Source organism: Bos grunniens, chromosome 20 (assembly GCF_055505025.1).
Source record: "Bos grunniens cultivar Pamir isolate PY7600 chromosome 20, Bosgru_T2T1.0, whole genome shotgun sequence".
Classification (NCBI taxonomy): Eukaryota; Metazoa; Chordata; class Mammalia; order Artiodactyla; family Bovidae; genus Bos; species Bos grunniens.
Genome location: NC_141184.1, coordinates 38,129,128 through 38,141,919, shown reverse-complemented (window position 1 = coordinate 38,141,919; position 12,792 = coordinate 38,129,128). Strand labels below are relative to the sequence as shown.

Genomic DNA, 12,792 nt, shown 5'->3' with positions numbered 1-12,792 from the left:
GTAGGACTTAATCTTTCCTTAATTTTATTTAAAAAAGAAAATGCTGCTGTATTTCTGCAGATTTATAAAATTGGAGGATAATTGTTTTACAGTATTGTATTGGTTTCTGCTGTACAACAGTGTAAATCAGCCATAAGGATATATGTATAAACATACATAAGGATATATGTATAATTCTGCAGATTTAGTATGGAGTATGCTAAGATCAGTTTGGGGCATATTGAGTCTGAGGTGTCTATAGGGAATCTAGGTGGAGATGTTGACTCAGAAGAGAGTCATGACTGGGAGAACATCAGTGAAAAGAAGATGATGGTGGAAATCACTGTCTCCATACTGGTTTTCATTTATATGACCCACATCTTATAAACTTACCGTATATTGATAGTGATAAATAAAATACGATCCCTGGACTCATGGAGCTTATAGACAGAGAAACTAAATACTGAAGAATGTTTACAGAATGACCTGGCAGCGTCTTAAATTGTCATCTCTGTCAGCTAGATTGCTGCAGTAGGGTCAGGGGTTGCAACTGGATTATAAATTCTTGAGAGAAGTCCTTTGTAATCCACTTGAAATGAGTGACAACATATGCAGACACTGAGATTAGAGAAAAAAAGAAATTCTATGGTGCTTTCTTAGCCCAGAAAATAAATTTTCAGGGAAAATTTCCAGTCTTTTTTAATTTATATTTTGCTTTTGCTGTCCTTTTTTAAAAAAACTATTTTGTTATTTGCTGTCCTTTCCCTTCATCTCTTAAATTTTTCTGCTTGTGTAACATCATCCTTATCAGTTATTGAATAGAGATATTTCTTGGTAAACAGTTATTTCTTATTTTCTGACCTTTAAATTTGGTCTTGTATTCTCAAAGACTTACTGAAAATAGAATACTAATGTAACTTTAACAACTATAGATACCGAGAGGCCATTCAGAAGTGGGATGAAGCACTACAGTTAACCCCAAATGATGCTACCCTGTATGAGATGAAATCACAGGTAATGGTTATGAAGAATTTCCCTTTCATTGTGAAATTGCACTGTTTGTGATGTGAGCAGTGATGAGCCAAAAGAATATTTCCTCCCATTTTCTTTTGTTAAGTACAGTTTGTTTATTTGGGGAAAACATATGTCACCTTATTATTTATGGCTCTTTCCTCATGCATCAAATTAGAAGTTTGTTTACCTTAATATTGAAACTAATTTTTATTTCAACCTAACTATGCTTAAGATATGAGTGATGGGTATCTTTTAAAAAGTTACTGGTGATCTCTTAAATAGATGAAATGTATTAGCTTTCCTTGGAAATTAATTGTAGTGGACTTAACAGTAACTCAGTCTCTTCAGAATGAGGATGAATTGGATTCTGGATGAAGTTATTTCTCTTAGAACAGCCTGGTCCATAGCAAAAGGTCAGAATAGACTCAGTTTATTAATAGTGTAAAAATAACATTTGTACTTATAAATACATTTTTAATGTTTTGTGGGAAAGTTCATAAAGAAAACCTCTGCTGCTGCTGCTGCTGCTGCTAAGTCGCTTCAGTCGTGTCCGACTCTGTGTGACCCAATGGACGGCAGCCCACCAGGCTCCCCCGTCCCTGGGATTCTCCAGGCAAGAACACTGGAGTGGGTTGCTATTTCCTTCTCCAATGCATGAAAGTGAAAAGTGAAAGTGAAGTCGCTCAGTCGTGTCCGACCCTCAGCAACCCCATGGACTGCAGCCCACCAGGCTCCCCCGTCCATGGGATCCTCCAGGCAAGAGTACTGGAGTGGGGTGCCATTGCCTTCTCCTGGAGTACTTCTATTAGACTATTCAAGAGACTTTTAAAATCTCAGACAGAGTGCTAACATACTTCTGGCATGGAATAGTTGCAATTCAGCCTGATGTGCCCACCTAGCATGTCTTTCAGATGATGATCCAAAACATAGGGCACATCCTTTTTCAGATCTGATTTTAATTTATCCAGGAAAAACCCAAATAAATTATTTTCTACTAAATGAAATGCTGTGAGGACCTTCATTTGGATAAGCCTTTAATTTTTAATCTTAAACATGTATATATTAAAGGTAGGATTGTGGCAAGCTGTATGAAATGAGTTGTTTTATTTGGAACTTGATAATGGTAGTGTCATAAATCTTGTGAAATGCAAATGGTCAAAATTTTATAGATAAAAGCCAGCACTTCCCCATAAATTGAAGTAGAGGGTCCTGGAATGCCTTGATTTTTCTGGTGTGTATGATTTGGAGAACGTAATTGTGGGCAGGCTGGTGGTGTGTTTAAATGATTTTTATAGCAGGAAGATGTTCATGTAGGACAAGATGGGTGGTTGAACCAAAATTTAAATTTACCTAGTTTGACAGAAGGACCTGGGGTTCCCTAAAAAACACATTGTAAGTTGAGTAAATAGAAGGGGAGTTGGAGTTCAAATAGTTGTGAGCCATCATGGCCAGAATATGGCTATCTGGTTTAGTTGGGGCTTTCCAGGTGGCGCTATTGTTAAAGAACATGCCTGTGAATGCAGGAGACATAAGAGACATGGGTTTGATCCCTGGTTGGAAAGAACCTCTGGAGGAGGAAGTGGCAACCTTCTCCAGTGTTCTTGCCTGGAGAATTTCATGGACAGAGAAGCCTGGTGGGCTATAGTCCATAGGGTTACAAAGTCCATAGGGTTGCAAAGAGTTGGACACAACTGAAGCAGCTTAGCATGTATGCATGCAGTAGGGTTCAACAGTTGCAAAGAGAATATATTTTTCATAATTATTTCAGGAATAAGAAGAATATAACTTTTAACCCTGAGTAGTACTCTTGCCTGGGAAATCCCATGGATGGAGGAGCCTGGTAGGCTTCAGTCCATGGGGTCGCTAGGAGTCGGACACAACTGAGCGACTTCACTTTCACTTTTCATGCATTGGAGAAGGAAATGGCAACCCACTTCAGTGTTCTTGCCTGGAGAATCCCAGGGACGGGGGAGCCTGGTGGGCTCCCGTCTATGGGGTCACACAGAGTCGGACACGACTGAAGTGACTTAGCAGCAGTAGCAGCAGCAGCAGCAGCAGAGGAGAGGGTTAAAACCACGAAAATGTTTTATTTTCCAGACTAAAAATGTATTTTCAAAAATGGAGAGTTGTTTATATATGACTGTCTATTTTTTTTTGTTTAGTTTTTAGTTTGCTAATTTATGAATGTTACTGATGGGTTTCTTCTTTTTTGGCCATAGGTCCTAATGTCTCTTCATGAAATGTTCCCAGCAGTTCATGCTGCAGAAATGGCTGTCCAGAGAAATCCACATTCATGGGAATCTTGGCAGACTTTGGGGCGTGCTCAACTTGGATTAGGAGAGATAGTCTTGGTAAGGAAGTCAGATTATTACAGTGATGACGTTTTATTTTGACATGTTTTTGATCAGTTGAACCAAAAGTAAATAGTCGTTTATCAGATCTACACAAAAGGTAAATAGCAAATAACCTTTTAAAGGTATTAACCCATAAACACTGCTCGCTTATTACTGATCATCTTTTTTCCATTACAAATGTCAGTTACAATATATCAGGATCAGAATATTTTTCAGGTATTTGGCATCATGGGAATTAAAAAAAACAACAACAATAAATGTTGGCATTTGGTAAACCTTATTTAAATATAAAATAACTTTTAGATTAGTTCATTGCATCACTCAGTTTACCCCCATTATAAAGTGATATCAGTAGCACTATGGAGACAAAACCACTAAAAGATTGTGTTGAAGAAGGAAGAAAGTAGAATACGGAAGAATAATGGTGATAAATACTTTAGACTGAAAAGTTGCTAAGATTGGTGAGCAGAGAAATGGAAAAGGGTAGAAGCTTATGAAATTGAAGTATTCATTGTATAAAGTTTACTATAAACTGGTACTTAATGAATTTCTCACCTTATCTGGACTATACCTTGTATGTAGCAAAGGCTCAGTAGGTCAGAGTTGGCTGTGAGCATTGTCTTCTTTTCATTTTTGTTTTGACTGAACTACATATACCTAACAGCTAATTTCCTAACAGGTGTTTGCAAGTCTAATATAGTGGTGCCAGATTTCCTCTGTGTCATCAAGTAAATTAAAATTTTTCATACTTTTATTAGACTTTTATAGTTGAAAACAAAACAAGCAAAATATCCCAAAGAAGTTGTTTTAACATTACTAGTAATGGTTTTAGTAAGTTGTGGATAACTTAGATTTTTCCGGTACTCTTGTTAAATATATGATTATTTCTAATTACCAAATAGGGTATTTATCAAATTCTCAAAAATCGTATAGAATCTTGATGAGAAAAGGATTGAAATAATTTCAGAATTGTAGTCTGAAGGAAGATTCATAGCGATGGAAACAAGTTTAACCAGAGATTGTTTTTTTTCCTTGCCATTTGACATAGTCATCTTTTCTCTCTTTTGTCTGAAGACTTGAATCATATCACAGTTGGAAAAAGAAATTAAAGGAATTTAGTTTTCTAACAGGTTAATTGCAAAACAAACAGAAGTCTAGCTTATAATACTTTTTACCCATTTCTCTTTTAATAAAACCTTACATCATTATCTGTTTTACATATAAGTGTTTACGGTAATGGAGAAAATCTCTAGGACATATAGCAAAGATTGTCCTATAAAGAAAGAAAATAAAGTGCAGATGAAACAACAGAGCTATTTTGAACCAGCTAATGAAAGTAAAATTATTCAGTATTTTAAGTTTTCAAAATAAGAGTACCAGTGGTTCAACTGTTACATTTTTCCCCTTGGTAAATTTCTTTCTTATTTATATTGTGAAATTATTGGAGGAATCAAAAGTGGTTCCCCCCCCCCATTTAGTATGATTTTAGGACTCTATTTGGAAAAAAATCTAAATTTTTGATTTTTAGATAAACTTAAGCTGTTATTTTGAAACATTGGAATAGAAAAAATAACTTTATTCATTGTCATAATGAAGGGAATACTGTAAAAAATATATTGAAAACAAGCTAAAATTTTTAACATCTAACAGTTCTTAATAATCCATATGGACAAAAACGTAAGAAAATACATAGGTAAATTAAACAGGGAGTAAGTTAAAGTCAATAGTTGGATATGTATCTATGAGTAATATTTAGATTTTTATGTGGAGCTGAGTGTGTATGTTAGAAAATGGTCACAGGCTTACTTTGTTTTTCATTGTCTAATTCTTTGAGGTGTAAAGTTAGGTTTTTGCTTGAGATCTTTTCTGTTTTAAACATAACATTTATCACTATAAACTTATAGTTAGTTTTGCTTTTGCAAATATACCATCCTGTAGCGTCAGGATGTTATAGTTTGATTTTCATTTCAAGATACATTTTAATTTCTCTTTTGAGTTCTTCTTTGACTCACTGGTTGTTCAAGAGTGTGCTGCTTAATTTCCACGTATTTGTGAGTTTTTCCAGTTCTATTGATTTCTAGCTTTATCCTCTTGTAGTTCAGAAAAGATACTTGGTATGTCTTCTTAAATTTAAGACTTGTTTTGTGACCTGAGATGTGATCTGTCCTGGAAAACGTTCTGTGTGTTCTTGAGAATAATGTGTGTTCTGCTGCTGTTGGATGAGTCTTTCTATATTTGTCTGTTAGGTCCCTTTGGTCTGTAGTGTTGTTCAGGTCTTCTGTTTCCTTATTGATCTTATGTTGGAATGTTCTATCCGTTATTGAAAGTAGGACATTGAAGTCTCCTACTAATACTTTATTGCTATATGTTTCTCCCTTCAGTTCTGTCAGTGTTTACTTTATATACTTAAATGTTCTGATGTTGGGTGTGTATATATTTATAATTATTATATTTTTCTGGTTCATTGATTCTTTTATCATTATATATAATGTTCTTCTTTGCCCTCTTGTGACACTTAAGACATGTTATCATTATTATGACCTAAACTTTTGGCTTCGAAGACAGGCATTCCTGATGCCTTTCTGATCATGAGCTGGCCCAAGAAATCCCCAGATTTACATGTTTGCTGATTTCCAGAAGCTGAACAATGCATTTGACTTGTTTTGAGCCATCATATCAATACCTCTATTTTAATGGACTTTTTGGTCCTTATCAACAGTTTTGTCAGCTACTTTCTTTTATACTATTTGATTGTTTTTTTAACCATAACCATCATTCCAATACATTTACCATTTTTTAAACCATAACCATCATATCCAGCACAGTTCTAACTTCCATCTTTACATTGTAATATGGTGAGAAAAAGAGAGAAACATATTGTGGATTATATTAAATACATTCCTTACTAAAACTAAGCAAAGAAGTCTGACCTTTTCTCCCCTGTAGGCAATTCGAAGTTTTCAAGTAGCCCTTCACATCTATCCGATGAACCCTGAGATATGGAAAGAAGACCTTTCTTGGGCAAGAACACTCCAGGAGCAGCAGAAAGTAGCAGAGAGGATTAAAAAGAGTGAAGTACCAGCAGAAGTAACACATTTCTCACCCAAGTCAATTCCTGACTATGACTTTGAAAGTGATGAGATTGTTGCTGTTTGTGCAGCTATTGCTGAAAAACAGAAGACAGTTGCAGCAAATAAAACAATGGTTATTGTGTCAGCTTCTGGGACTGTAGAGACTGTGACCGAGAAGGAAGATGGTGCTGCACCACCGGATGCCTCTGTTTTTATCAAAGCCCGATGAAGCTTAGCAAGAGTCCTTTGAATCCATCTTTGATTACCACTTAAATTTTAGGTGTGGGGGCTTTTAGTCTGGAGAAACAGGGTAAAATTCCTGCTTGTTAAATAAGTTTTTCAGATGAGACATATAAAACTTAAGTGAAAGAATTATTGTATAGTTTTTGGACTGTACTTTGATGAGGCATGATTTCAGCTCAAGATTAAAATTGAGTACATGGTTTTTTGATTAAGAAGCTTAATTTAATCAAAATATATAAGTGAATGCATTTTCAAGATACCACTTGAAAAGCAAGTTCTCAAATAGTGAATAACTTGATGGCCAGTGTTATTAAAATATTGACTTGTTGATTTTTGTTTTATAATAAAGGAAGTAGGCTTCTTTCCCTGCTAGAAATATACCGCTATTCCTATTCACTCTTCTTTTTCTCTTGTTTCATTAGAGTAAGTCCGTCACGAAGCTTGAATCTTTTTGATACTCATTTTGATTCAGAGTTGTCATTTGGTCCTATGTAGGATCTTGAAAGTTTGAAAATGCATGCAAATGTGTATGCTGAACATTTTATGAAGTTTCTCTTTTGATTTGTGCTTTTAACTTTATAATTATTATAACAATGATAGTTGCCACTTTCAGTATTTGTTAGATGTGTGAGATACTGACAAATGTCAGAATCATGGTTTATTTTTTAAATTATTAAGGTAGATAGAGTAATCCTTAGCACCAAGTGAGTCATTTTAAAGATGTGCATTTTTTAAAAAAATCAGTGGCTCTTACAGATACATCATAACAAATTACACTACTATTTTCCCAGTCAAAAGCAGTATTTTCTTTTCCTTATTTTTAAAAGATTAAAAACAATTTATTTCTTGCTGTAATTTCCTAGCTGATGGTTTAGAATTCCTTTTCTAGTTAACTTTTATGGAACTGCTCAGTGAAATGAGAAATAATCACAATTTTAAATGACTCAATTATACTTTTCTAAAAATTGAGGGGGAAAAGTAGATATGTTATTGAAATAAAGGAGTGAATAACGTTAGGCGCAACATACACAGAAATTGAAGTGTGATTTATGGTTTAATCCCATGAATAGAAAGGATATATTGAAGGATATATTTCATTGAAAGGTCACCATCACATCCACAAATCAGTACTGACATTGCTAATGTTAATTATTATTTTAGTACAGTTATATAGAACTGCTGAGTACTGTTACTTCTGAAACTCAGGAAGCTAGTATTGGTATTTTATCCTTGTTAGAGAGGAAGTAAGTTACTTTTTATTTTAAGGAATTTTATCTTGCCCACTGGGAGCATGTACATGTAACGGTCTGAGATGACTGAAAAACATTTTTTTTAGTGGAATGCTTACTTCTTTTTTTCAGAGTTGGAGAAGCCAGCATTTGCCTTGAAAAGTACTATTTTTCCCCCCAAAGTTATATCAGATAGTTAGCTCTGGTTAGAGAAGTTTGTTTTAGAAAGATCAAAAAAAAATTAATGATATTTTATTTTGTTAAATAATGCATATTCTTCAAGGGCAGGTAGATGGTGTGTAGATAAATGTGCACTTACTGTTCCATATGTTGTTTTGAGTAATGGATGTTGATTGTATAGTTTGTGAATAAATAGGGTTTTTTGCTTTTAAAGGTTTGCCTATTTGTGTTGTTAGCTTTTGAAAAAATTAGATTGATTAATTTATTTCTTATATGAAGACAAAATATATAAGGCACCTTGTATGGTGTTTTGTGTATGAAGTACTCAGTAAATGTTAGCTGTTTCTATGAAGCACTTGAATTGGTTTTATTTAACCTCACTTTCTTCTGATTTTAAGAAAGGAGGAAAACTTCTTTGTAATTTTTTCCATACTTGGAAGTGAGAAGTCACTACTTCTGATACTATAGGACAGATGGCTTTCAGTTGGGGAATGTTGTTGGTATAAGGTTTATGAAGTGAAGTGAAGTGAAGTCGCTCAGTCGTGTCCGACTCTTTGCGACCCCATGGACTGTAGCCCACCAGGCTCCTCCGTCCATGGGATTCTTCAGGCGAGAATACTGGAGTGGGTTGCCATTTCCTTCTCCAGGGGATCTTCCGACCCAGGGATCAAACCCCGGTCTCCCACATTGCAGGCAGATGCTTTAACCTCTGAGCCACCATACCTCAACCCAAAAGAAACAAGATCCAGGATGGGAGTGCGTGTAGCTACTAGATTCTGTTTATGAACCTACTGTTGCCTCTGTACTGACATCAGTAGGCCAGGTTAGTCTCTTTCTTACACAGAAATAAGACATAAGATGGTTTAGATGCAAGATGGAGGAGAGAACGAAATAGTGAATTATGGAGGAGAAAGGGATCTCATTTCTTCAGGCCCCCAAAACTGCTTAGCACTCTTGTGTACGAAGGGAAAAATGCATACATTATTTTATAAGGATGTGAATACTGATAGATCTGTACTAAGCTTGGTAACTGTAATAGCAAATTCTTTCAATCTGAGGGAAATAATTGATGTTCATGGTAATGATATAATTAAAGATATTTAATATACTTTCTGAAACAACACTAAACACTAATACTATATTGAACATAATTTGTAGTATTCTTATCTGAAAATGTGTGTGGCATAGATACTCATTAGTCAGAACACTATACAATCCAGACCATGTCTGATAATTTGAGAATCATTATTCTCTAGACAACAGGTTCTTAGATTATAAAGTATTTATCTTAAATGTGCTAACAAATACTACATAAACACATGCAAAGTTTAGACCACGAAACCTGGATCTTTTTTATTTTTTTGTAATTCTTTTTTTCTTAAAAAAATTTTTTTTAATATTTTTTAAATTGGATAATAATTGCTTCAAATATTGTGATGGTTTCTGCCATACATCAACATGAATCAGCCACAGGTATACGTGTTTCCTCTCTCTTGAACCAAGATCTACCTTAATTGGAGCCTATGTGAAGGGTTTTATGGTACACTTCAGTATGAAATTAGCTTTTAAATTGATGTTATATGTCAAAACTATAAAGAAGAGTTTAAATTAAAAAAGCTTTGGCTCAGAAAGCTAGTGTTTTCATGATTATAACTGACCAAGATAGCCTTTTCAGTTTGAAAATTGTGCTTTGTGTAATGACGTCAAAAGCTCGTTTCCCTGCCTTTCTCAGCAGCAGGAAATTGTTAATAATTTCTTTAATCTCAGACTTCATGAGTCAGAAGCCTTTTAAAATTGATTTGGACTTTGATTTCATGACATACATATATCTAAATGAGTTGTACATTGACACAAGAACCATAGTTCTATAATTATCTTCAAATCAATAAGTAGATTAAGTGTGTTTTTCCTTAGGGATTATTATGAAACTGATGTTGTGTTTTGTAATTGATGACATTTTAGGATTGAGAAAATAATGTTTTTTTTTAAGCCAATAATAAAAATACACAAGTTTGTAGATGATTCACTCATTACTAAAGTAAAATGAAATATGTCACTTTCCCTCCGTGAAATTAAATACGCCTACTTGAGTGGAAGAGGGGATGGCCCTATAGCCAGTGTACCATGAACTGTGCCTTAATGTGTGTTATGTGTGAACCTCACTTGCTGTGCGTGCCAGAGTGGAAGAAAGGGTGAGAAATAATAGTCTATACTTGGTTGAGAAGGCAGAAGGATGGGGAAGGGGATGGCTTTTTTTCCATGGTGCTTTGACATCCATCAACCAAGGAATTCTGGTTTCTCCCTTTGTTCCTCCCTGCCATCTCCCCAGTAAAGGGAGTTTAAGATAGAAAACTGGACATGCAAACCTCTTTCTGCATTTGTTTTTTTGAAATGTGTCATGCCTGCAGACAGCCTATGTTGTGGTCTCTTGCTGGAAGTGTATGTTTTGCAGCGAAGACTGTCTGTCCCTGCAAGAGGAAACCTGTAGTTGTTCAGGACTGCCAATGCCTTGGTGAGCAGATGTGTCTAATTCTGGGTTTGATACTAGGTGGCCATTGTTGGCACAAACCTCAATCATATCCTTTAACCTAGACTTTTTCATCAATAAATCTGACTTAAATCTCTGCATCACATTTTGTTTCTGAAGTGGTTCAGAAGTCAGGAAGGGAAAATGGGTGTTACTTTGAGTCCCTCATAACAAAGATTACTGTAGATTATTTCAATGTAAGCATGAGACAAAAACCAAATTTCTTTCTAATTTTAGATTTTTTTTTTAAATCATGGAAATTCTATTGAAAATGGGCAGTGTTTAATTCCAAGGCAGTATGCAAACATTTGTTTGGCATATTTAAAAGGTCTACTGACTTAGCGTTGTGCTAGACCACAATATTGATTCTAGATTTAACTTGAAGGAGAGGATATAAAACAGTATCTCTGCCCATCCTGTCAACTTTTTTGAGTGTAATTTTGCATATGATAAAATGCACTTATGGTAAGTTTAAGAGTTTTGACACGATGGTAAGTTGAAGAGTTTTGACAGTACCATCAAGATGGAGAGTATTTTTATCACCCAGAAAGTTCTCTAAAGTTTATTTATAATCAGTTCCCTTCCACCCCACAAACACTGTTCAACTAGTGATTTGCTTTCTGTGACTACACACTGATTTGACTTTTCTAGAATTTCAAATAAATAGATCATACAATATATACTGTTTCTGATCTTCTTCACTTAGCATAATACTTTTGAAATCCATCCATGTTGAGACTCACCCATGCTATTGTGTAGTGTGTTCCTTTTTGTTGCTGAGCACTAGTCTGTTGTATGGATATATCACAATTTGCTCTTCATATCTGTTGACAGACATCTAGGTTGTAGATGAACATCTAAGTTTTGATCTGCTGTGAATAAAGTTGCTGTATGCATATGTCACAAGTCTGTGTATGAATATATATGTTTACCTGGGGATTGAATTGCTGTGTTTTATGGTAAGTATATGTGTAGCTTTAGAGGAAACTGAATCTTCTAAAGTATTTGTACTGTTTTGCATTCTGACCAGCAATATATTAATTTTCTGTTGTGCCATATCCTTGTCAATGCTTGGTATTGCTGTTGGTTTTCATTTTAGTGACTTTAGGGCTTCTCTGGTAACTCAGTTGGTAAAGATTCCACCTGCAATACAGGAGACCCCATTTGATTCCTGGGTCAGCCAGATCCGCTGGAGAAGGGATCCGCTACCCACTCCAATTTCTTGGCCTGAAGAACTCCATGGACTGTATAGTGCATGGAGTCACAAAGAGTCAGACATGACTGAGCAACTTTCACTTCAGTGATTTTAGTGGATGTGTAATGGTATCTCACTGTGGTTTTAATACGTATTTTCCTGATGATGTTGCGCATCTTTTATATGCTTGTTTGACATTTGTATATCTTTTGGGAAATACCTTTCAAAATATTTTGTCCATTTTTTATTTGGGCTATCTTATTTTTGAGTAATAAAAGTTTTTGTATATTCTGGCTAAAAATCTTGAGATATATGTATTGTGAATACTTTGTTCCCATGGTGTGGCTTCCTTTTTTGGTTTTCACTTAAAAAAAATTGTCTGTTTATTTATAACCATTGAGTTTTAGTTGTAGCACGCAGGCTCTTTGCTGCAGTGCTAGGGCTTTTCTCTAGTGTGGTATGTAGGCTACAGACAGCATGTGCTTGGTAGCTGTGGTGCGTAGGCTTAGTTGCCCCTCCACACGTGGGATCTTAGTTCCCTGAACAGGGATCGAACCTGTGTGTGTCCTGCATTGGAAAGTGGATTCTTAACCACTGGACCACCAAGTCCCTGCTTTTTTGTCTTCTCAGTGATATCTTTTGAAGAGTGGAAGTTTCTAATTTTGATGAAGTCCGTTATATTTCCCTTACGGTTGTATTTTTTGTGTACTTACAAGATCAGAAAGAATTTCTCCTTTCTCGTAGAAGTTTTACAGTTTTAGCTTTTATACTTAGGTCTGATTCAAGTTAATTTTTATGAAAGGTATGAGGTAAAGGGCTAGGTTTCTTTTTTGGTTTTCAGTTATTCAGGTACTATTCATTAAAAAAAAATAATTACCCTTTCCTATTAAAATACCTTCACCATGTATTTGAGGGTCTGAGTTCTGTATTCTGTTATGCCGATCTATATGTCTATTACTTTTTTTTTTCGGCTGTGTCTTGTAGCTTGTGTTATCTTGTG

The 12,792-nt window shown here is 35.1% G+C and overlaps 1 protein-coding gene across 8 annotated transcripts in view; it reads left to right on the top strand.

Moving 5' to 3' along the window:
* The window catches only part of TTC33 (tetratricopeptide repeat domain 33), a 30,226-nt gene extending 18,723 nt beyond the window's left edge, over positions 1-11,503 (top strand). For 4 of the 8 annotated variants that reach the window (XM_086361557.1, XM_086361558.1, XM_086361559.1 and 1 more), the window contains exons 3-5: positions 912-993; positions 3,213-3,344; positions 6,294-11,503. In XM_086361557.1, the coding sequence (XP_086217683.1) occupies positions 912-993; positions 3,213-3,344; positions 6,294-6,647 (568 nt within the window). In that variant the 3' untranslated portion in view covers positions 6,648-11,503. The remainder of the gene's footprint in view (positions 1-911; positions 994-3,212; positions 3,345-6,293) is intronic. The other 4 variants (XM_086361560.1, XM_086361563.1, XM_086361564.1 and 1 more) reach the window with 1 other exon arrangement.
* Positions 11,504-12,792: the final 1,289 nt, after the last annotated feature.